General features: G+C 40.2%; 2 protein-coding genes across 3 annotated transcripts in view; one reads left to right on the top strand and one right to left on the bottom strand.

Annotated features, from left to right (window-relative positions):
* The window catches only part of CERT1 (ceramide transporter 1), a 109013-nt gene extending 95245 nt beyond the window's left edge, over nucleotides 1-13768 (bottom strand). For both annotated transcript variants that reach the window (XM_080680334.1, XM_080680335.1), the window contains exons 1-3: nucleotides 13683-13768; nucleotides 13038-13449; nucleotides 4835-4969 (exon numbers count right to left, since the gene is read on the bottom strand). In XM_080680334.1, the coding sequence (XP_080536460.1) occupies nucleotides 4835-4969; nucleotides 13038-13449; nucleotides 13683-13765 (630 nt within the window). In that variant the 5' untranslated portion in view covers nucleotides 13766-13768. The remainder of the gene's footprint in view (nucleotides 1-4834; nucleotides 4970-13037; nucleotides 13450-13682) is intronic.
* POLK (DNA polymerase kappa) overlaps nucleotides 12723-21617 on the top strand; it is a 74134-nt gene continuing 65239 nt past the window's right edge. Inside the window, exon 1 of the mRNA XM_080680333.1 lies at nucleotides 12723-13834. The gene's annotated coding sequence lies outside the window, so the exon portion shown is untranslated. The remainder of the gene's footprint in view (nucleotides 13835-21617) is intronic.

Here is a 21617-nt window from a genome sequence, read left to right as displayed (position 1 = left end):
CTGAAATCAATAAAAATATATTAAAAAAAAAAGATATAGGGCAGGAAAGAGCAAGCCTAGGTAAGATCCGGAAAGAGGTATATAGCATGACTGGAGGTGACACAGTGAGAGGGAGTCTGCTGGAGATGAGAGTTAAGAAGGCAGGCCCTGGCTGTGCGGCTCAGCAGTTAGAACGTCAGCCTGCCCATCAAAGATTCAATCCCCAGACTCGCCTGGGCACGTTCAGGAGGCAACCAATCAATGTGTCCTCTTATACTGATATTTCTCTTTCTCTCTCTCCCCCTCCCTCCTGCTCTCTCTAAAAATCAATGGAAAAGCCTGGCCGGCATGGCTCAGTGGTTGAGCGTCGACCAATGAACCAGGAGGTCATGGTTCCATTCACATGCCAGGGTTTCGGGCTTGATCCCCAGTAGGGGGCGTGCAGGAGGCAGCTGATCAATGATTCTCTCTCATCATTGATGTTTCTCTCTCTCCCTCTCCCTTCCCCTCTGATATCTATAAAAATATATTTCTAGAGTTTATAAAATGTCTTAAATATATTTGCCAGTAAAAGCCTGTTTCTAAAGGTTATAAAATGTCTTCGTAAGTTGCCAAGCTAAAGAATGCTAATTGCTTACTTATTAATTTTCATTAGAAATTTAAGTTTTAAGGGTTAAAAAATCTCAATATATGTAGGAAAACTTCTAAGGTATAGTGTATGGGAAAACATGGTTGTAAATTAAACAAAAGTCAGGGCTATGAAAAACCAAAGACGACTGCCGGGTTCTCCCCTGCTCTCTGGTTCCCCATTTTCCAGCTTTTGCATTTCTTCATGCATCACTTATCTTTAAACTAGATTTAGATGAAGGAATTTAAGAGCTGACATTACTGAAAAGAGACATCTTATACCACTGCCAAGGTTTGATAAGAGTCACTTCAAGAAAATGCCAAGTTGGTAACACCTTCTTTTCACAGGGAGCTCCCAGGAGACAGACACTTTAAAGATCAGTTGACTGCCACCTGGAGATTTTGTTTATTGAAGACAGCATCAAATAAAAGACACTCTCCAACCTCACTGGATGGGACCTTATCTGGCACCGGATTGTGAATGGACATCTTACTCCTGTCTAAGACATCAAAGACTCCTTGAGGAAAAGAAGCTGCCAATACCAGAGGTAGACAACTATCCCAAGACATCAATAAGGTCTGTATATCTACAGGTTGATATTGAACTCAGCAAACATTTTATCTTTACCTGATTGCTAATGATATTAGTCACAATAATATATTTATTCTCTGAGTTTATATAATCAAACTATTTATGATTACTGAACATGTATAATTGTTAATATTCTTTTCATGAGTTATGTAAATGTTATACTAGATGCCAAATATAAAAAAGTGATAGAAACTCGGATCATGATATTCCACAGGATAGAAATGATCCAGAGTGTATTTTTTACTCAATGAAGGCCATTAAAATCTTGAGACAGCATGGGGACTTGGGCTCAGGATCCCAAGAATGCCAGATAAGAAAAAATGCAGCACTGGCATCATCCTGCTGCCCCTTACCTTATCCCAAAGACTCCAGTTAGCCACAACACCAATAAGCCAACCATAAGAATGTCACCAACCCTCCACTTTCTGGCTCTCCCACTCCCACGAAAGCAGAATTTTACCTCCCTCTAACTGATTGCTTCTCCAACCCCACATGGAAAATTCTACAAGCCCACCTTTTTGCACAAAGCCACTTTGTCCTCAACTTATAAAAGCAGCCAAGCAGAGACAGACCCTTGAGCCAGTTCAGAGAACCTTCCTTTCCCCTGTGCTGCCGCCCTGTGCTTGAGCATACACTTAATAAAAATCTGTCTGGAAATTTCTCTAAGGTTTCTTCTTGATGTCTATCTTGGGAAACCCAAGAACCCTAATACTGGTAACAACCTAATGCCTTCCATTTTTGGGAAAAATCTGACTACCATGGTTACAGTATTGCCCCATCCCCAATGAACAAGATGCCTTTGATATTGAGACTTTCTAGGAATAAGCCTTCCCTAGTACTGTGAGACAACTCTATCTGACCAAAAGATTGGTCATCAATGCATCCTTCAGATTAATGAATGACTAAGGGGAAACTGGAAAAAAGAAAAAAAGAAAAGAAAGTAACCTCACAGGGTGATCTGATTATAAATTTGTAACTAGGTAGGTCATGGTGGTAGCCATGCCCCAGACATTTAACTTCTTTAGTAAAAAGTTTATGCTTTAAGTAAGCTCTGCCCATTGTTTCTGTGCATCTAGGTTAACACCCTTGGAAATAACCACCCTGAAGAGAGCACAGAATCTTATTAACTATCTGTTAACCCAATTCCTGCCTTGCTTTCTCCCACCTCCATGTAATCTTCCTTACTTTCCCTCCTTAATTTCAAATGCATAAAAGAAGTTGCAAAACTGTTATTCTCAGGGAGCATTTGAGACCTTGCTTCCTGGGCATGTATTGTCAGTTTGGCTCAAATAAATTTTTATAAAAATTAAAGAAAAGAAAAAAACAACCACCAAAGTTCTGCATGCAAATGTAAGTATAATAACAACATAAAATCTACAAAAAAAGTTTTTCTTGAGCAGATGCAATGTAAACGTTCATTAAAAATTTTCCTTTGCCCCGAATAAGCCATGCACTATTACCATTGTCCATAATTCAAGATAGGATAACTATATTTAAATCTACATAAACTAGCATGGTACTCTAGAAATACTACTACTTAGTAAACAATAAAGATAAAATTTCATTCCTTCCTATTTACACATCTACCGTCAACATACTATTTTCAGAGTCAAATATGTAACTAACAAACATGTGGCAATATGCAAAAAGAAGGAGGGGAGGAACCTAGGAAAACATGTCAAGAAAATACATTTCTATGCACTTTTCTGTCTTCTAGCATGGATAATGTTCTACCTTAAGAGAAATAAAAAATAAAACCCCCAAATAATAAACTAGATACAATTTCAAAATACAGTATAATGTACCAAATACCAGTCAAAATAAATACTGAGCATTTACATTTAAAATATTTCTTTTTAAAATATATATTTTTATTGATTTCAGAGAGGAAAGGAGAAAGAGAGGGAGATAGAAACATCAATAACGAGACAATCACTGGTCGGCTGCCTCCTGCATGCTCCACACTGGGGATAGAGCCTGCAACCTGGGCATGTGCTCTGACTGGGAATTGAACCATAAACTCCTGGTTCATAGGTCGACACTCAATCACTGAGTCACACCAAACGGGCTCAAAATAGTTCTTTAAAACTGTCCCTAAGAATGGAGAGTAGTAGTTTCATTCTTAATACTTCCAAACAATTCCTCTATAGGTTTTTCTATCTCAATATTCAACTAAGCTTTTGTTTTCAAACTTGGAATATCCAAAAGGAGCAGAATGTATGAAAAATAAAGGAAAAATACTATAAAATTTTTCTTAAATGTGTAAAATAAACGTATATAAGTCAGATTTAGATATCAAAACAGATCCAAAGTGCTTTCTACTTTTATAAGCAATATAAAGTCTAAAATAATGTGAATTCCCTTTGAATGTATTAGTAAAATCTATGATTAAGTTTTAACATACCCATTTTCAGATTTTAACTGCAAACACTACCTACATTGACCTGCATTCAATTGACCTGTCTTAACCAACACTTCTTTTTCTCCCTTTAATAAATACGCCAAGGTATGATGACCACTCTCAATTTGTATGCTACTTTTAGTATATTCAGGCACTTCTGATCCCACTAGTTGAGATACATGTTTAACAGGTCAGTTGGTGGTTCCCAAACCTGATTATACCAGTTTACTTGTACTTCTTACATAACTTAAGTAAACATTATGTAAGAGTATGAAATATAAGTACAAAAAGAGGTTTGTTCCTACGTAAACTAAGTTGAATGTAAACCAAGTAATTACTCAGTAAAGGTGAGTCAGTCCTTTAAAAGGTGTTGAATTATATAAAGGTAAGACATCTTTAAAATATTAGAACAAAATCATTAAAAGTCAGAAAGAACCTGTATTTAGAGTTTTTATAAAGTATCTTTAAGCTTTTATTCTATTTTAGAGATATCAAAACTGGAAATTACAAAGCATGCATTATGCATATAGTTTACACAAGATCAACTTCTCTCAACTCCACACACAAAGACATGGTTTATCTATACATAAAAAATTTGGTAAACATAGATTTATATATTTTAAGTTAAAATTTTAAAATGCCAACATACGTATTCTTATTTTTTTTGTTAATCCTCACCCAAGGGTATTTTTTTCATTGCCCTTTAGAGAGAGTGGACGGGAGGTAGGGAGGGGAAGACAGAGAGAAACATTCATGTGAGAGAGACATCACATATGCCCCAATCAGGGCCAGGGATCAAACCCACAAACCAGGTACATGCCCTTCACCGGGAATTGAACCCAAGACCCTTCAGTGCACAGGTGGACACTCTAATCATTGAGCAACTTGGCCAGGGAAAGGTATATATTTTTTTAATTTCCTGCTTTACTGTTTTTAATAACCTACCAATCTCAATGGACATGAAACCACCTAACATCCTTTTTTTCTGAAGGCCTTACTTAAGGGCTTGCTATACCAACTAGATAATTATTACATGTCTATATAAAATAATAGTATATAACAGTAAACACTCTAAAATAGCTTTATGGAAAAAAAGGTATTAGACTATATATTCCACAAGGGCAAGAATCTTTACCTATTTTGTTCACAGATGTATACCATGTAGGTAGAATAGTTTCTGGTGTATAGTTGATGCTCAATAAGTATCTGTTTAATGAAAGAGAACAGAAACTTACCGTGATGACAGCCTTGCTAAGACAGATGGATCCTCTGCAGCCATATTCTGTCTCGTCTTCAGACTTGTAGTAACTCAAAGTATTATTTTTCATAACTACCCAACGATCTTGCCACCCATGAATGTAGTTTGTCCACTGGGAATAGAAGAAAGGCAGGGGGGAGGAAACAAAAGACAACAAGTCAGAATTTTAGAAATCCAAACTTTCTGAAATAGCAATCAACCTAATTTTAAAACCAAAATGTGAAAAGTTCTAACGTAATAGTAATTAGTAAAAATGATTACAGTAAGTGGAAAGTTGATATTTTCTAGATTGTATAATAGTTTTCAGTATTTTTTTATAAAATTATAAATAAAATAAATAGATCAATAAAATATAATATTCTTCTAACATTTGAGGAATAAAATAGAAGCAGATTTCAGTTTAAAATTCTGCTTTGCCTCTTGCCAGGCTGGTGTGGCTCAGTGGTTGAAAGTCGACCCATGCACCAAGAGGTCACTGGTTTGATATCTAGTCAGGGCACATGCCTGGTTGCAGGCTTGATCCCCAGTAGGGGGTATGCAGGAGGCAGTGATGTTTATCTATCTGGTGTTTCTATCTCTCACTCTCCCTCTAAAATCAATAAAAACATATTAAAAAATAAAATAAAATTCTGCTTTGCCTCTGCACAGCAAAGGAAACCAACAAAACAAAAAGGCAACCATCCAAATGGTAAAGATATTTGCAAATGGTACTTCCGATAAAGGGCTAATATCTAAAATTTGGACAGAACTCATATAACTCAACAACAACAAAAAAAACCTACAAACAATCCAATTAAAAAATGGACAGAGGATCTGAATAGACATTTTTCCAAGAAGACAACAGATGGCCAATAGACATAGGAAAAGATGTTCAGCTTCACCAATTATTAAAGCAATGAAAATCAAAACCACAATGAGATATTACCTCATACCCATTTGATCAACTATTATAAAAAAGACAAAAAATAACAAGTGTATTAGAGGATGTGGAGAAAAGGGAACCCTCTTGCTCTGTTTGAGATTGTAAATTGGTGCAGTCCCTATGGAAAACAGTATGGAGGTTCCTAAAAAAATTAAGAATAGACTACCATATGGACCAGCAATTCCTCTTCTGGGTATTTACCAAAATATGAAAATACTATTTTGAAAAGATATACATGGCCCTATGTTCACTAAGGTATTATTTAGAATACCAAGATATGGAAACAAGCTAAGTGTCCATTGAGGAATGAATAAAGATTGTGTGTGTGTGTGTGTGTGTGTGTGTGTGTGTGTGTGTGTGTGTGTGTGTGGTGGTGGAATGTGCGCTTAAACAATACTACTCAGACATAAAAAATGAAATACTGCCAGTGGCGAGGATCCAAGATGGCGGCATAGGTAAACACCTAAACTGCTGCCTCGCACAACAATTTCAAAACTACAACTAAAAGACAAAACGTCTATCACCCAGAACCACGAGAAAGCTGGCTGAGTGGAAGTTCTACAAATAGAAGGAAAGAGAAAAGAGCATTGAGATGTGCACAAGTGCTAAAAAGCTGAGGTACGGAGGTGTGCGAATTGGGCTGGCGGCAGGCGACTGGGAGCGCTGCTTTTTTCAACCCGAAGGGAGACAAGCTCCCTATTACTCCGAACTCCAGTTTCTGGGAGACGCAGGGGACTCAAACTCTTACGGGAAGAAGCTGGACTGTCTGCCATCGGGTCGGAAAGTGAGAGTGGCTTGCTGGTAGGAATAATTGTTTACTGAGCTGGGGCACGGGACACGGGGACCTGGTCCGAGACGCAGAGCTGGCTAACTGGCAGCCATCGCTGTTTGCCATGCCCTAGCCTAGTGACGCCCTGAGACCCCGCCCTGCACAACTTACAAACCCACCCAAGCTCCAAGCAGCGGCTTTAGCATATGAATGGCCTGCCCTATTGCAGCTTAACCTAGCAAACTTGCAGCCCGGGTCAGACAGCTCCAAAACCTCCAAACCCCAAGCAAAGAGGAGAAAACTGTAGTTCTCGCTGTAGCTCCTGCTGGGTGGCCTCAGACAGTAGCTGACCTGCACCCCATTGGAGATACAGAAACCAGTGTACCTAGTGGTCAATGTGAGACACCAGATTTCAACTCCTCACATCCATAAGTGACACATTCAAGAGGCAGACTCAGCGAGCACCAAAGCCCCACTGAAACAAGTCCTGCACCATAAGCATGTCTCCAGCGCAGCAGTTCTTCCATTATAGACACAGCGGATCCTCACAGCCAATTGGCCTGGAGGTCAATTCCTCCCAGTGTACCAACAGCAATCAAGGCTTAACTACACCAAGACTTTGCACTCAGCCCACAAAGGGTTGTACCAAGAGCGTCCACTTCAGGTGATTGGGGAGGCTGAGCTACTGGCCCCTATAGGTCACCTACCACACAAAGCCACTCCATCAACACAGGGAAGCAGCAAAATGCGGAGACAAAGAAACATGTCACGAATGAAAGAAATGGAGGAAAGCAAACTACTGGACGACATAGAGTTCAGAACCACATTTAAAAGGTTACTCAAGAATCTTCTAAAAACCTCTGAGGAACTTAGTGAGACCTTTAAGGATCTTAATGAGAATGCCAAAAAAAATGGAAAAGGACCAGTCAGAAATTAAGCATACACTGTCCAAAATAAAGAATATACAGAAACTCGCCCTAACCGGTTTGGCTCAGTGGATAGAGCGTCAGCCTGCGGAATGAAGGGTCCCGGGTTCGATTCCGGTCAAGGGCATGTATCTTGGTTGCGGGCACATCCCCAGTAGGGGCTGTGCAGGAGGAAGCTGATCGATGTCTCTCTCTCATCGATGTTTCTAACTCTCTATCCCTCTCCCTTCCTCTCTGTAAAAAAATCAATAAAATATATATTTTTTTAAAAAACAAAAACAAAAACAAAACACACACACACAAAAAAAGAATATACAGAAACTCAACTGTAGATCAACGTACCCCAAGAATCAAACCAAAGATGTGAAATATGAGGAAACAAAAAACACCCAACCAGAAAAACAAAAAAGAAAAAAGAATCCAAAAATATGAAGATAGTGTAAGGAGCCTCTGGGACAACTTCAAGCGTACCAACATCTGAATTTTTGGGGTGCCAGAAGAAGAGAGAGAGCAAAATATTGAAAACCTATTAGAAGAAATAATGACAGAAAACTTTCCCTACCTGGTGAAAGAAATAGACTTACAAGTTCAGGAAGTGCACAGAACCCCATACAAGAGGAATCCAAAGAAGACCACACCAAGACACATCATAATTAAAATGCCAAGGGCAAAAGACAAAGAGAGAATCTTGAAAGCAGCAAGAGAAAAACGGTTAGTTACCTACAAGGGAGTACCCATACGACTGTCAGCTGATTTCTCGGCAGAAACTATGCAGGCTAGAAGGGAGTGGCAAGAAATATTCAAAGTGATGAACAGCAAGAATCTACAACCAAGATTACTCTACCCAGCAAAGCTATCATTCAGAGTTGAAGGTCAGATAAAGAGCTTCACAGACAAGAAAAAGCTAAAGGAGTTCATCACCACCAAACCAGGATTCTATGAAATGCTGAAGGGTATTCTTTAAGAAGAGGAAGAAGAAGAAAAAGGTAAAGATAAAAATTATGAACAACAAAATGACATCAAATACATACCTACCAACAAGTGAATCTAAAAATCAAGTGAATAAAAAATCTGAAGAACAGAATGGACTGGGGACTATAACAGAATCAGGGACAAAGAAAGGGAGTGGACTGACAATTTTCAGGGGGAAAGGGGTGTGAGGGGTGCGGGAAGAGATTGGACAAAAATCTTACACCTATGGATGAAGACAGTGGCGGGGGGGTAAGGGCATGGGGTGGGGTGGGGAATCAGGTGGAGGGGAGCTATGGGGGGAAAAAAAAGAGGAACACCTGTAATAATCTGAACAATAAAGATTTATTTAAAAAAAAGATTCAATATTGTTAAGATGCCAATTCTCCCTAAATTGAAAAAAAAAAAAATGAAATATTGCCATTCTGACAACATGGATAAATCTTGAGGGTATTATGCTAAATGAAATATAATCAGATAGAGTGGAACATAACAAAAACCATATGATTTCACTCGTATGTGGAATGTCAAACAAAAAAGTAACAAATGAACTAACAAAACAAAACAAAACAAACTCATAGATACAGATAACAGACTGGTGGTTCCAGAGGGGAAGGGAAGTGGTGGGAGGGTGAAATGGGTAAAGAGGGTCAAATATATGATAAAGGATGGAAATTAGACTTTTTGGTGGTGAGCATGCAATGGAGTAGAGAAATATTAAATTTCAGTTGTATACCTGAAATCTATATAATGTTATTAAACAATGTTACCTCAATAAAATTTTTTTGAAAGTATATTTTGCTCTTTGTGTGCTTTCATCCTCCCTTCCTCACCACCTCATGGCTCTTAAGTTATTTTGGTCCCTGCTACAATTAAGATATTCAATAGAAATGTAAATTTGGTTACATAGTCTCCTACACCAAGTACTGCATGAGATCTTTTAAATCAACAGAAGTATGAAGCTAATCATGGCCAAAACTGTACTTTTGTTTTAAGTTATCCCTATAGGAATACTAGATTAATCTTTATTAAGTCTATGTCAATTTTATTTTTTTTTCCTCTACAGAACTCAACATTTCATATTTAAAACAGTTCATTCATTTTCCAAGTTTCTCTGAAGATCTATTTTTCAAACCCAAAAGCAATATACTAATACAAAACTGTTTTTTCAAAAACATGCTTGGATTATTTGTTCCCAGTACCTATAAATGGTTTCTGTGTTGCTAAAGTTTCGCTGCACACTGAAGAGCACAATCAATAAACTTGCAATGGCGGAAATATAACCTCTATGGAATTCTTGATTTTGCTTATTTTCATGTTCTGGGGGTTTTAAATATAGACAATTCCAAAATTGTCTGCCAAAAACAAATTAAAGATTGTTAAAAATATACATACTGCATTGGCTCAGGCTCTTTACCCATTGAGAAATCTTTACTTTCCTATTCCCTAACTCAGCATGTTTGAGATGGGGCTTAAATCTTCTAAGCCCCATCATTACAACTCCTCCCTGAGCGATCATCCATGCTGGCAATTTAACTCATTATTTCCTAAGGGCTCCCTAATCATCATTCCCTTATTTTTTTTAACTCCCTATGACTTACCACCACTTATACTGAAAGTTGAAATAATGATTCTTACATACAAAACTCAATTCACCTTCTCTCTTAAGGTATACTTTCTCCCTAAGTTCCCATTTCCTTGACTTCTGGACTATTAGTCAAAGACTATTTCCTTGACTTTTGCAGTCATTCAGACTAAAACCTGACTGAGGGTTTCTATATTGTATGGACAGAGCAGTGGATACACAATCAGAGATTCAATTACTTTACTAGTTATATGAGGAGTTTTGAAAAGTTATTTAACTTTTCTGAGCTTCAGTTTCTTTGTTATTTGAATGGCTGAATAAAATCGTGAGGACCCCTACTATATTTATAGGAATACTCAATTCCTGAGGGTTCCTTCTCAGTCTTTATAGCCTATTACCAACTCCTATTGATCTTTCCTACATATTAAACCCTTAAGTTTGGCTACTCTTCTGTATTTTCAATTAATCCAATTAAGTTATCAGGTTCCTAGATTTCTGAGAAGGCTTAATAACCTTATCTCTAGTATCTTCTGCTTTTTATTTCATAACTTAGGTAATCTTATTTACTTATTAAGCATATATGCTTACTTATCTCACACATTAATCTCACTGAAGGCTCAGCTCCGAAACTTACATGAACAACTCCCCATTGCCTACAACATAAATTGTTTAGACTGGAAATCTTAATGCACTTCACTTTCAATTATTGCCCTTCAGAAGGCTAGTAACTGTGTGACTATGGTTAGGTTACTTATCCTCTCTATTTCTCTGTCAAAATCTACTTCAGAATTATTACGACAAAGTAAGAAGAGATTAAGAACATTGCCAAGCACATGGTACTTTCTGAGTTGGAGGCAGTTAAGCATAGCTAACGAAGCTTAACCTTCGGTGCAGCTCACCTCTGCCAAAGCAATTTTGTGTTCACACTTTCGTATCATTTCTTTTTAGAGGACCCAATAAAGTACATAGGCCTCAGGACCCTTTAGTCAGTAATGTTAAACTATTATCATACCTAGAAGGCAGATTTTTGCCTTTCTGTACCCTCATAAAGTACTTCACTCGTCCCTGTTTAACAAGTAGACAAGGCAATATTCTAGAGTCTAGACACTGCAAAAGAATCAAAGATTTCTGTTCCCAAGCTATATTTTCAAAAGGAAAAAGAAATCTACATTTAAAGTAAAAAGAACCAAGTTACAAATAAAATGCTATGGGAATCCAAGAGAAGGAGAACTGGAATGGCTGGTGAAATAAAAGAATAACACCAAAACCTATATTCCTGTTGATCTAAGTATGCAGAAACACTGATGTTATTTACCTACCACAGAAGTGGTCAAATACTACATTTCTACACATTTAAATATCAAAGAGACAGTCTTCCATTTTATCCATAATTCCATACAGTATGCCTACTATACTGCTCTGAATACTCAGAGCACTAGTGACTCCACTAGTCACACTAATCCCCCCAAATGATCAATAGATCAAAAATACAGCTTGTTTTGTCAAATACTTAACCACACCACAATACTAATTTGAAAGTCTGCTTCTCATCTAATGAGAAAAGCGATGAAACTACCAGAATCACTGAGAAGCAAAGAGCCCATTTCATAATAATTCCATCTGAAAATTTATACCTATTACAAAATGAATACAATACAGATTCTTAAATTACAAGATACAGTTAATCTAGAGAAACCCCAGAGAGCTTCACTTTACTGAAAACCTTTCACTGAAATTCCAATAATGAGCACAATATCAACACACACCATAATTTTTCTGCTATGCAAATAAGAGTTAACACTTGTTAAGCCTTGTTCTGATTCATGCCTTTCTTAGGCCTTTTCTCACTAGCTTTCTAGACATTATAAACATCTAACATGAAACAATTCCAAATGATGTCCAAATGCTTAGCCAAAGTACGTATACTGGAAGCAGGGTGATTTCTTAATAGCTGCACATGACCTAGTATCTTATGACCAGCTTGTTGAGAGACTCGCCCCAGCTGCCCTCCTTTCTCCAGGTTAACTGCTGGCTCCAGCCATTTCTAAAAGTTTAACAGGAAGGGAGAAGGAAGTAAAAAAAAAAGCAATGTGGATCTTCTCATAACTTTAAGAAAAACAAACAAATGACACCACCCGCTCCACCACCCCATACTATCAAAAGATCACCCATCCTCCTCCTCTCTTAAAAAGAGCCTATAAATGATTACTTGTTTTACTAAAATTTTGAAAAAGGGCTCTTAAAAAATGTCGGAAAGGTATGCTGTCCTTTCCTTACTCTGGCCCTCTGACTGCAAGAATATTTTATTAAATAATGCTCTTCTTCCTGAACTAAAAGTCGGTCTCCATTCCAACATTTCCAAGTTACTGTGAATTTGTTTTGTACATATCACGTTATAAGAGACTCAATAGCTCTTTTCTGAACAGGGGTAAATGGTGAGGGAAAAAGTACCAAAGTCCTCCTCATTGAGATCTCCCCCTACATCTAACTTGGCATAGTTTTCCACCTGATATTTCAGCCACAAGTCTAGTTGCGACGGCTTCGGTTTAAACAGCCACGTTCCCAGAATCCCCCAACCCTACTCTGCTTGGCATCTCTGGACTGGTCTCTTTGGAGATCCGATTTGCACTGTTCCCATACCCAGTTGTTCTGACACTGCTGTTGCTCAACCCGGATTCCTATACCCGGGACAGCTGCCACACTGAGTCCCAAGTCATGGTGCGCATCCTGCCCCCTAACTGGATCCGGGGTTGGGACACGTTTTCCTCGGTATTCGGCGGCAAACCCCCTGGGCATTCAAGGAGGACAGTGCCCTTCTCTCCTTTACCCCACTCCATTCCTAGTCCGGGCACTCCTACCGCAGAACTCAGCCTCGCACCCCAGCACATTCCGCCGCCGCTGCTCCGGGACAGCCCGTGCCCCCCACACTGCCCCACCCCATGCCCTCAGTGGCGCGCCTCGCGGCAGGTGAGTCTGGGCAGGGGGCCCTTGGCCCCGCGGGTGGCTCACCTTGCTGAGGACCCCGCAGCGCTCCACAGGCGGCCCGAACTCCGTCTCGGGATCCTCCTCCGAGCCTGACGAGTTCCAGCTCTGGTTATCCGACATGGAGGCGCGACAGGCGAGCAGGAGACCGGCCCCTGCTCCGTGAGCTCCGCCGGAGGAGGCGCCTAGTCTCCGGGGTGAAATGTCGGAGGACGGCGAAGGGAAGAGCGCCCGCTCCCGTGCTGCGGGGTGCTGGAGGTAAGACGAAGTCCGCCCCACGCGCCGCCGCCGCTGCGCCTGACACCGAGCGGACCTGGGAAGGAGGACGAGCGGCGAAGGAAGCCTGCCCTTCCAGCCGTCAGCCGCCGCCGCCGCCGCCGCCGTGACCCCTGCGCTGCGACCGGCGCCGCCACCCGGACTCAGCCCCGTCGATGCCAATCTCAAAGGGAGAAGAAAAGGGGAGAAAGAGGAGAAGAGAAAATCCAGCTGCAGACACCCGGCTCCACTCACACCTCCGCTCCCGCCGCCATCTTCCTGCCTGGCCCACTATTTACCCTCCCCTCCCCTCTCCCCTCCTCTTCGTCCTCCCATTCTCCCCCGGCTCCCCGCCCCGGCCCCCTCCCAACGTCTGACGCTGCACGTCGTGGGCTTGGGGTCCCTCCAGCACCCTACCTCCGGCCCTCCCGCGTGACGCCAGGGAGAGAAGTAGGAGGAGCGGAGAAAGGAGGAGGGATGGGGACGCCGCTGTACTGCATTCTGGGAAAGACCAGCTCCGACAGCCGCGTTGCATCCTGGGACTTGTAGTCGCGATTGTGAGTCCACTGGTAAGTGTTTCGCGTCGGTAAGGCTTGTTGTCCCGGGGACGGTCAAGCCGTGGATGGGCTTCGTGGGATAATTGCGTGACCGGTCCCCTCCGCCGCGCTTCTCTTGCTGCCTAGCGTGTTTATGACGAATCTGCCGGGCTTGGGGGGCGGACGAGAGATAACTCTCCGCTGAGGATGCCGGGCCTGCCTTCCATGGCGGCTTCCCGAAAGCCGGGGAGCATTTTGCCTCTTGCCCGGGCAAGTGTCCGGGACTCTTCCGCCTCCATCTAGGCCAGGGGTTTGCCATCTCCACTGCTAAGGGGGTTTCTTTCCGCCGAAATGCCTCTGCAAATTTTGAAAGTCTTTCATCTCACTCTTTAGAAATGAGACTTCACACTTGACGTTTCCCGCCTTTGAAGGAAAGATGTTCAGTTCCTTTTCATTAGAGGAAACACTTCACATTGTTAGATTTCCAAGAGTTTTATTTTGTGGAGAGTAATTTTGAAGGTGTCAGAGAATAAGAATGTGAGGTAATCGCCTGGAGTTTTCCTTAAGTGCAAATGGGTATCTCCCTGAGACTCCGGTTAACCATCTCTACCGACCTACCGATCTCTGAAAGATAGAAAAGGTTGGTATAGAAACTTTATTATAAGAATGACCCGTGTCGTATAGCGTCTACGTGGCAGAGTTAGGATTTGAATACAGATCTATATGATTTCCAAGACGATACCCTTTTCTTTGCTTCAGAATACCTATATAAAGAGAAGAATTGTGTAAATAAATAATATATACTATAAATAAATACATCAGAGTAACTATGTTCTTAATTTCACCTAATGATTTGAACAGCATTTATTTATGCTGTCCTATTTAATCCCAATGTAGAATTTATTATTTCTATTCTATTTCTATGTCTGATATTTCACATGAAGAAACTGAACCACAGAGAAGTTAAATAACCTTCCGAAGGTCATATAACTAGTAAAGAGCATAGTTGCAGTTTGAGCCCAAATATCCTGATACCAATTTTCATTCACATCCCACTAGAGTTCTTCAATTCCTCTTCTTTCTCCCTATCTTACACCTCATCTCATTCTCTCAGCTTTTATTTCCACTCAGCACCAATTCCAAAGCCTGCATCCTGGCCCTCAACTCCCCCTGTCAAGACACAAAAGCCAAAAAACAAAAAACAAAACAAAACCCAGAAACAAACCAAAAACACCCAGAGGTACTGGAATTGTTAATGTTTGCAGTTTTACTGATCAGCAGGTAGAGGAATTAAGGGGAATATTTATTTGTTTCTGATGCTAGAAATATAGCAGGAGAGGATATCCCAAGTTGAAACAGAAAACACTAATTTTATAAAAAATGTGCTATATAATAAAAGGGTAATATGCAAATCGACCGAACGGCAGAACGACTGGTCGTTATAACGCACACTGACCACCAGGGGGTAATCGCTCAACGCAGGAGCTGCCCCCTGGTGGTCAGTGCACTCCCACAGGGGGAGCGCCACTCAGCCAGAAGCTCTGAGCTGGTGGGAGCAGGCCTAAGCCGTCAGTTGGACATCCCTCGAGATGGTGTAGGCCGGGCTGAGGAACCCCCCCTCCCCACCGAGTGCACGAATGTCATACACGGGCCTATAGTATCCTATATATCCTATATAATAAAGAGTTAATATGCTAATTAGATTGAACAGCAGAACAACCATCCAGACCACTGTCCCAACGACCTTCCCGACGAAGCTGGGGTTGCAAGGGCCAGCGAGGCTGCGAGGGCCGAGCCCCTTGCATGAATTTCATGCATTGGGCCTCTTGTACTCTATAAAAAGCCTATGTATTAGCTCAGGCTAACATGCAAAATACCACAGGCTGGGTGGCTTTGGCCTTTCTCCTCTTGTAAGAACACCAATCCTATCAGTTATGACTTCACTTATCCTTAATTACCTCTTTATAGGGTCTATCTCTAAATTTAGTCACGTAAGGAGTTAGAGCTTCAAATATGAATTGTGGCGGAACACGATTTAGTCCATAACAGAGCTTATAGGTTCTGTATTTCCACAGTATTTTTTATGTTAAATATGTGTTTTGAGTTAAGTAGTCTTTTTTAACTAACCTGGGAATTTAACTTTTTTATACTGCTTTTCCAAACTGAAACATAACTGGGTTAAAAGTTAGGGGTTTACATAAGAAACATAATTTTGCAAACTTAGAAATAAAATACTAATCTATGAAACAGCTAAAAATCTATGAATAGCAACAGTCTAAAAACTAGAGTACAAATAAGCAAAGTATAGCATGTGAATAATACAGCTGATTTTTTTTGGCCCTATTTTAATGACTTGAATAATCTGGATGGTGAAATTATGGACCATTTGAATTTTCTTCTTTACACTGTTTTGTATGAAGAAAAGAATATCTATATAGGTGTACGTGTGTGCATGTGTATATGTATATGTATCATTTGTGGTAGGAGAAAAGGTAATTATAAGTGATATTAATTAGGTAAGGATTAGTTAATCTATTTATTTCAAATATATTTTATTGATTTTTTCTTTTACAGAGAGGAATGGAGAGGGAGAGAGAGTTAGAAACATTGGTGGGAGAGAAACATTGATCAGCTGCCTCTTGCACACCTCCTACTGGGGATGTGCCTGCAACCAAGGTACATGTCCTTGACTGGAATCGAACCTGGGACCTTTCAGTCCGTAGGCCGATGCTCTATCCGCTGAGCCAAACCGGTCAGGGCTCTTTTTTTTTTTAAATCCTCACTCAAGGTGTGACGATATTTTTTCCATTGTTTCTAGAGATAGAAGAGAGTGGGCGGAGGAGAGACTGAGAAACATTTGCGAGTATGTGACAGAGATATATGAACTGGTTGCCTCCTTCATATGCCCCCACCAGGGGCAGGGATCGGACCTGTAACCCAGCTACATGCCCTTGACTGGGAATCCAACCTGCCACCCTCTGGTGTGCTGGCCGGTTCTCTAACGACTGAGTCATGAGGGCCAGATCTAGTTAAATCTCTCCACATTCACATTGTTCTAAATTAATTTTTAATTTAGAGTGGTTAATGTACCTTGGTTCCATACATTCATGATCAGGAGAATTGATGATTGCAACATTTCTTAAGAATGCCATATCATTGTCTTCAGAGTTTTTTCTCCAAGCTGCTGACACCGATTCTTCATGTTTTGATGCATAGGTAATGACAATTATGTCACAACTACTACCTTACTGACAAGGATTATGTGAGACATCCCAATTTTAGCAATGTTAAAATGTGAAAAGCCCCAGCCCAGTGATTCAGTTGGTTGGAGCATTGTCCCCTACAACAAAAATGTTTCGGCTTCAGTTTCCAGTCAAGGCACATAACTAGGTTGCGGGTTTGATCCCAGGTGGGTGCGCATACTTGAGGCAACTGATCGATGTTTCTCTCTCTCTCTCTCTCTCTCTCTCTCTCTCTCTCTTTCTCTCCCCCCCCCCTCTCTCTCTCTCTCTCTTAAATCAATGAAAACATATCCTTAGGTGAGGATTTTTTTAAAAAAATGAAAAAAAGTGTGTCCCTGAAGCAATGAAATATGGTTCTTGGTTTTCTTTAACTGTTTCCTCATTTTTTCCCTGAGAGCACTATTTATGATTTTCAAAATATACACATATATGTGGAGAGAGAGAGAGAGAGAGAGTCTATTTATACTATTGTACAAATTCCATTTTAAATTAAATAGGTAAGAGGGAACTGTGCAATTTTCTCTCTCATTTCTCCCTTTTCCCTATATTACTATTGTTTATATGTGTTGTGTATTACTATTGTCTGTTACTGTTTTCCCTCTTCCTCTATTCCTCCTTTACCATAGCAATCGTTGGCAGCAGTGATGGGAATAGTTGAGGAGGGAGCAGGTGAGAAATAGAAGCTGGGAGAATAATAAGCTATAATGGAACTTTTGTAACATGCCTTACATCCTGTTTTACTTGGCTCACAGGGATAGAGAAGAGAAGCTTATGTTATGTCTATTAATAATTGTGACTTCAATCCCGTTTCCCAACCCAGCATTCTAAGCACTCCCAATCTTCTCACCATTTTTTCAGGCCCTGTGATTTGTATTTATATCCTGGCATTGAAGCCAGACTTGATTTCTTAGATCTCAGCCTCCTATTTTTATTTTCCTCAAAGGGGTATCATTATGATTCTAAATGGTTAGCAGCATTGTTAGGTTATCCATTTTATGGAGATGGATATTTAAGTAGGCATGGCCATATTGCTTGCTTGCTTCTTTGTTCTGTTCCTAATCACCAACCCTCCATTTGGATTGAGAGACTCTTTACTTACTTCAATTATTGTTATTGTGTTATGCTCCTACTGTCAGGTCTCACTGTTACTTGATCCATAAGGTGACTTTGCATAACTTATGTATCTTAGACTCCCTTGTGTGTTGATTTTTACCTTTTAACTCTCCAAGGACAAATGATACCATAATGCACTGCATATAGTTTCTTAAAAATATGTTATATCCCATAGAAAGTTCTAACATTCAGCAATAAGACAGTGACTTCTGAAAAGGAATTTCAAAGAGCATGTAAGCTACCCTTTTATTCCTTTTCCTGTTGTATAGAGGAGAGCCAGGCTAGGTGTGTTCCAAGCAGAAATATTATTTTTCACTGTTGAATAAAATTGAAATTGTATTCTATTATCATATCTATCTATCTATCTATCTATCTATCTATCTACCTACCTATATGTATATATATTTGGTTTTGTTGGTTAAAAACTTGTCAGGACTAAGTGTTTCATAATTGCACTCTAACGGTAAAAAATCCAGAGTATATATCTATGATAGATGAACAGTGATATCAGTGTCCACTCTGTATGTACACATTTTCTTTTCATTTTTTCCCCCAAGCTTTTGAATCTCTTTTAACTTCTTTTGCTGTTACAATTGAGAAATTGTTTTGTTAATACATTAAAGTCATAGTGTATAAAGCAGTTTGGTATTTTTAAGTATTAGTAGAATCCTTATGATAGTTAATTTTGTAATTGTGTTTTACTTCCTCTTTTTCTTCCCAATCCTTTCATTGTTTCACTTTTACTATAATTTCAGATCCTCTTCTTCTTAGTCAAGTAAGCTGAAAAATATTGTTATAGAATATACATGTTGCTATGGTGATACAGACAGTTTCTGAATAGACAGTTTATCTTCATCCTCATGAAGTTCTGCTATATGATTGATGATTATGATTAGGGTGCTGTAAATATGAGATATATACACCACATCTTCCATAGATTCATTGTTTTGTAACATTTTTCTATCTACAAATACAGACAATAATTAAGTGTATAAAATTGATATGTTTTTAACAGTTGCACTATTTTTAGAGATCGGGTAAATATTTAACAATGCTTGTCACATAGTGTTCAGGAAATACTTACAGATGAATGGAATAAGTTTAGTTGGTTGATGATTGAAGGGAAGCTGTAGGAATCGTAATTAACAAGGTCTAGGAGAAAAATCACTAGCATAGTAAAAATTAATGAGAAACTAAAGAACCAGATTCCATCATAGCTTTTTGTAAGGAAGAAGGACCTACCCAATGTAAAATGTTGTTTTAGGTTTATTACATTTAGTATTCATTTTTCATAAAAATCCTTCAGGATAGACATTATCCTTATCTTAAATATAAAGAAATAAAAGTTATAAAAAGTTAAATAAGTTGCCCATAGTTAGTGAATAGTTGCATCTAGAATTTGGAACTTCAGAGGCTTATACTATACTAGAGGCCCGGTGCACAAAATTCGTGCACGGGGGAGGAGGGTGTCCCTCAACCCAGCCTGCACCCTCTCCAATCTGGGTGGTTTTTTTGGCTTCTTTGTATTTCAAATCTTTGACTTGATTCTTGCGTTCCTCTAGTCTGCTGTTGGGTCTCTGTATAATATTTTTTATTTCAGTCAGTGTATGTTTAATTTCTAGTTGGTCCTTTTTCATATCTTCGAGGGTCTCGTTATATTTATCGGCCTTTTCTAGGATATTCTTTTTTTTTTTTTTCTAGGATATTCTTGAAAAGCCTTATAACCGTGGTATTGAATTCTATATCTAGTCGTTTGTTTTCCTCCATTTCTTTCGTTTGTGATTTGTTTCTTTGTCGCCACATTTTCATTGCTTCCCTGAGTTGGTGGGCTAGCTTTGTGTGCTAGGTTTCCTATATGGCCCAGTGGGTCGGCCTCCCCAGTTAACCTGAGGTGGATACTCTTGGTGCACCCCTTTGTGGACTGTGTGTACAGCCTTGTTGTAGTTAAGTCTTGATTGTTGTTGGTATCACTGGGAGGAATTGACCTCCAGGCCAGTTGGCCGTGAGGATCAGCTGTGTCTACACTGGGAGAAGTTCGGTGCTGGAGACAACCTTATAGGATTAGACTTGCCAAATTGCAAAAGCCTCTGTGCTCAGCTTGAATGGGGTGGAGTCTCAGGGCGGAGCAGACAGTCTTGGCTTCCCGTCAGCCTTGCCCTTGCGTGCGCGCGCCTCCAGACCTCTGCCTTCCCCGGCTCCCGAGTCTCCGCCTGAGAGTCCAGATTCCCCCCGCAAGAGCATGGGTCCTCAGGGGCTCATCTGGAACTGGGGTTCAGTGCAGTCAGAACTGGGGTTCAGTGCAGTCAGGAGCTTCCAACTCCCTTCGGCTAGGGAAAGCCTGTGGCAACCTCCGCAGTCTTTGTGCACACTGGCGTGCGCGCCTCCAGATCCCTGCCCGCTGGGGCTCCCCTGGGTCTCCCCCGGGTCTCCGAGTCTCCGGGTGCCTTTCTCTCTACCTGACAGTCCAGACTCCCCCTGTATGAGCCTGAGTCCACGGGGTTTCGCCCGGAACTGGGGTTCAGTGCAGTTGGAAGTGGGGTTCAGTGCAGTCAGGGGCTTCTTTCCCCCTCCCGCCAGAGAAAGTCAGCCAGGCTCTCAGCTGCCCTTCCTCTCTACGCGTACAAAGACCCTTTGCCGTACCTCTAATTCTCTGTGAGCTTTTCTCTTTCCCTCCAGTTGTAGAATTTCCACTCAACCAGCTTTCCTGTGGTTCCGGATGGTGTCCGTTCTGTCTTTTAGTTGTAGTTTTGAAATTGTTGTGCGAGGCAGCAGTTTAGGTGCTTACCTATGCCGCCATCTTGGTTTTCCATATACATTTTTAAGTTGCAATAATATGTAGCCAGTTTACAGTTTTTTTCTATGATTGATAACCAGTGGAATATTGTGCTAACAAATCTATGTTCTAATTACTTGTAAATTAAGTGGTCTTTGGAGCCTGTTGCAGTTTTTCTTTTGTGTAATGTTGATAATGGAATTTTTGCTTGTTTGTTTGTCTTTTCATAAATTTTCATCTAAGGATATGTTTTTATTGATTTGAGAGAGAGAGAGAGAGAGAGAGAGAGAGAGAGAGAAACATCAATTGGTTGTCTTCCATACACCCCCAACCAGATATCAAACCCCTCAACCTAGGTATGTGCCCCACCTGGGAATCGAATCCGCAACCTTTTGGTGTACAGGATGATGCTCCAACCAACTGATCCTCCAGCCAGGGCAGGAATTATGTTTTGATTTAACTCAATATATCAGAAAAAAATAGTGGTTGGAATTTATCATCATTTTAATTTTTCATATTTTTGAGTAATTTATTAATCCTGAGAAATAACAAAGGAATAGTGAACAACAACTTTATTAGAAATTGTAATAAAAATGGAAACTTGCCCTTGCTAGGTAGCTCAGTTGATTAGAGCATCATTTCCATATGCCAAGGTTGCAGGTTCGATCCCAGATCAGGGCACATATAA

The sequence above is a fragment of the Plecotus auritus genome, assembly GCF_963455305.1.
Source record: "Plecotus auritus genome assembly, chromosome: 7".
Classification (NCBI taxonomy): domain Eukaryota; kingdom Metazoa; phylum Chordata; class Mammalia; order Chiroptera; family Vespertilionidae; genus Plecotus; species Plecotus auritus.
The sequence above is the reverse complement of the archived record's forward strand: the minus strand, read 5'-3'. Positions and strand labels throughout refer to the sequence as shown.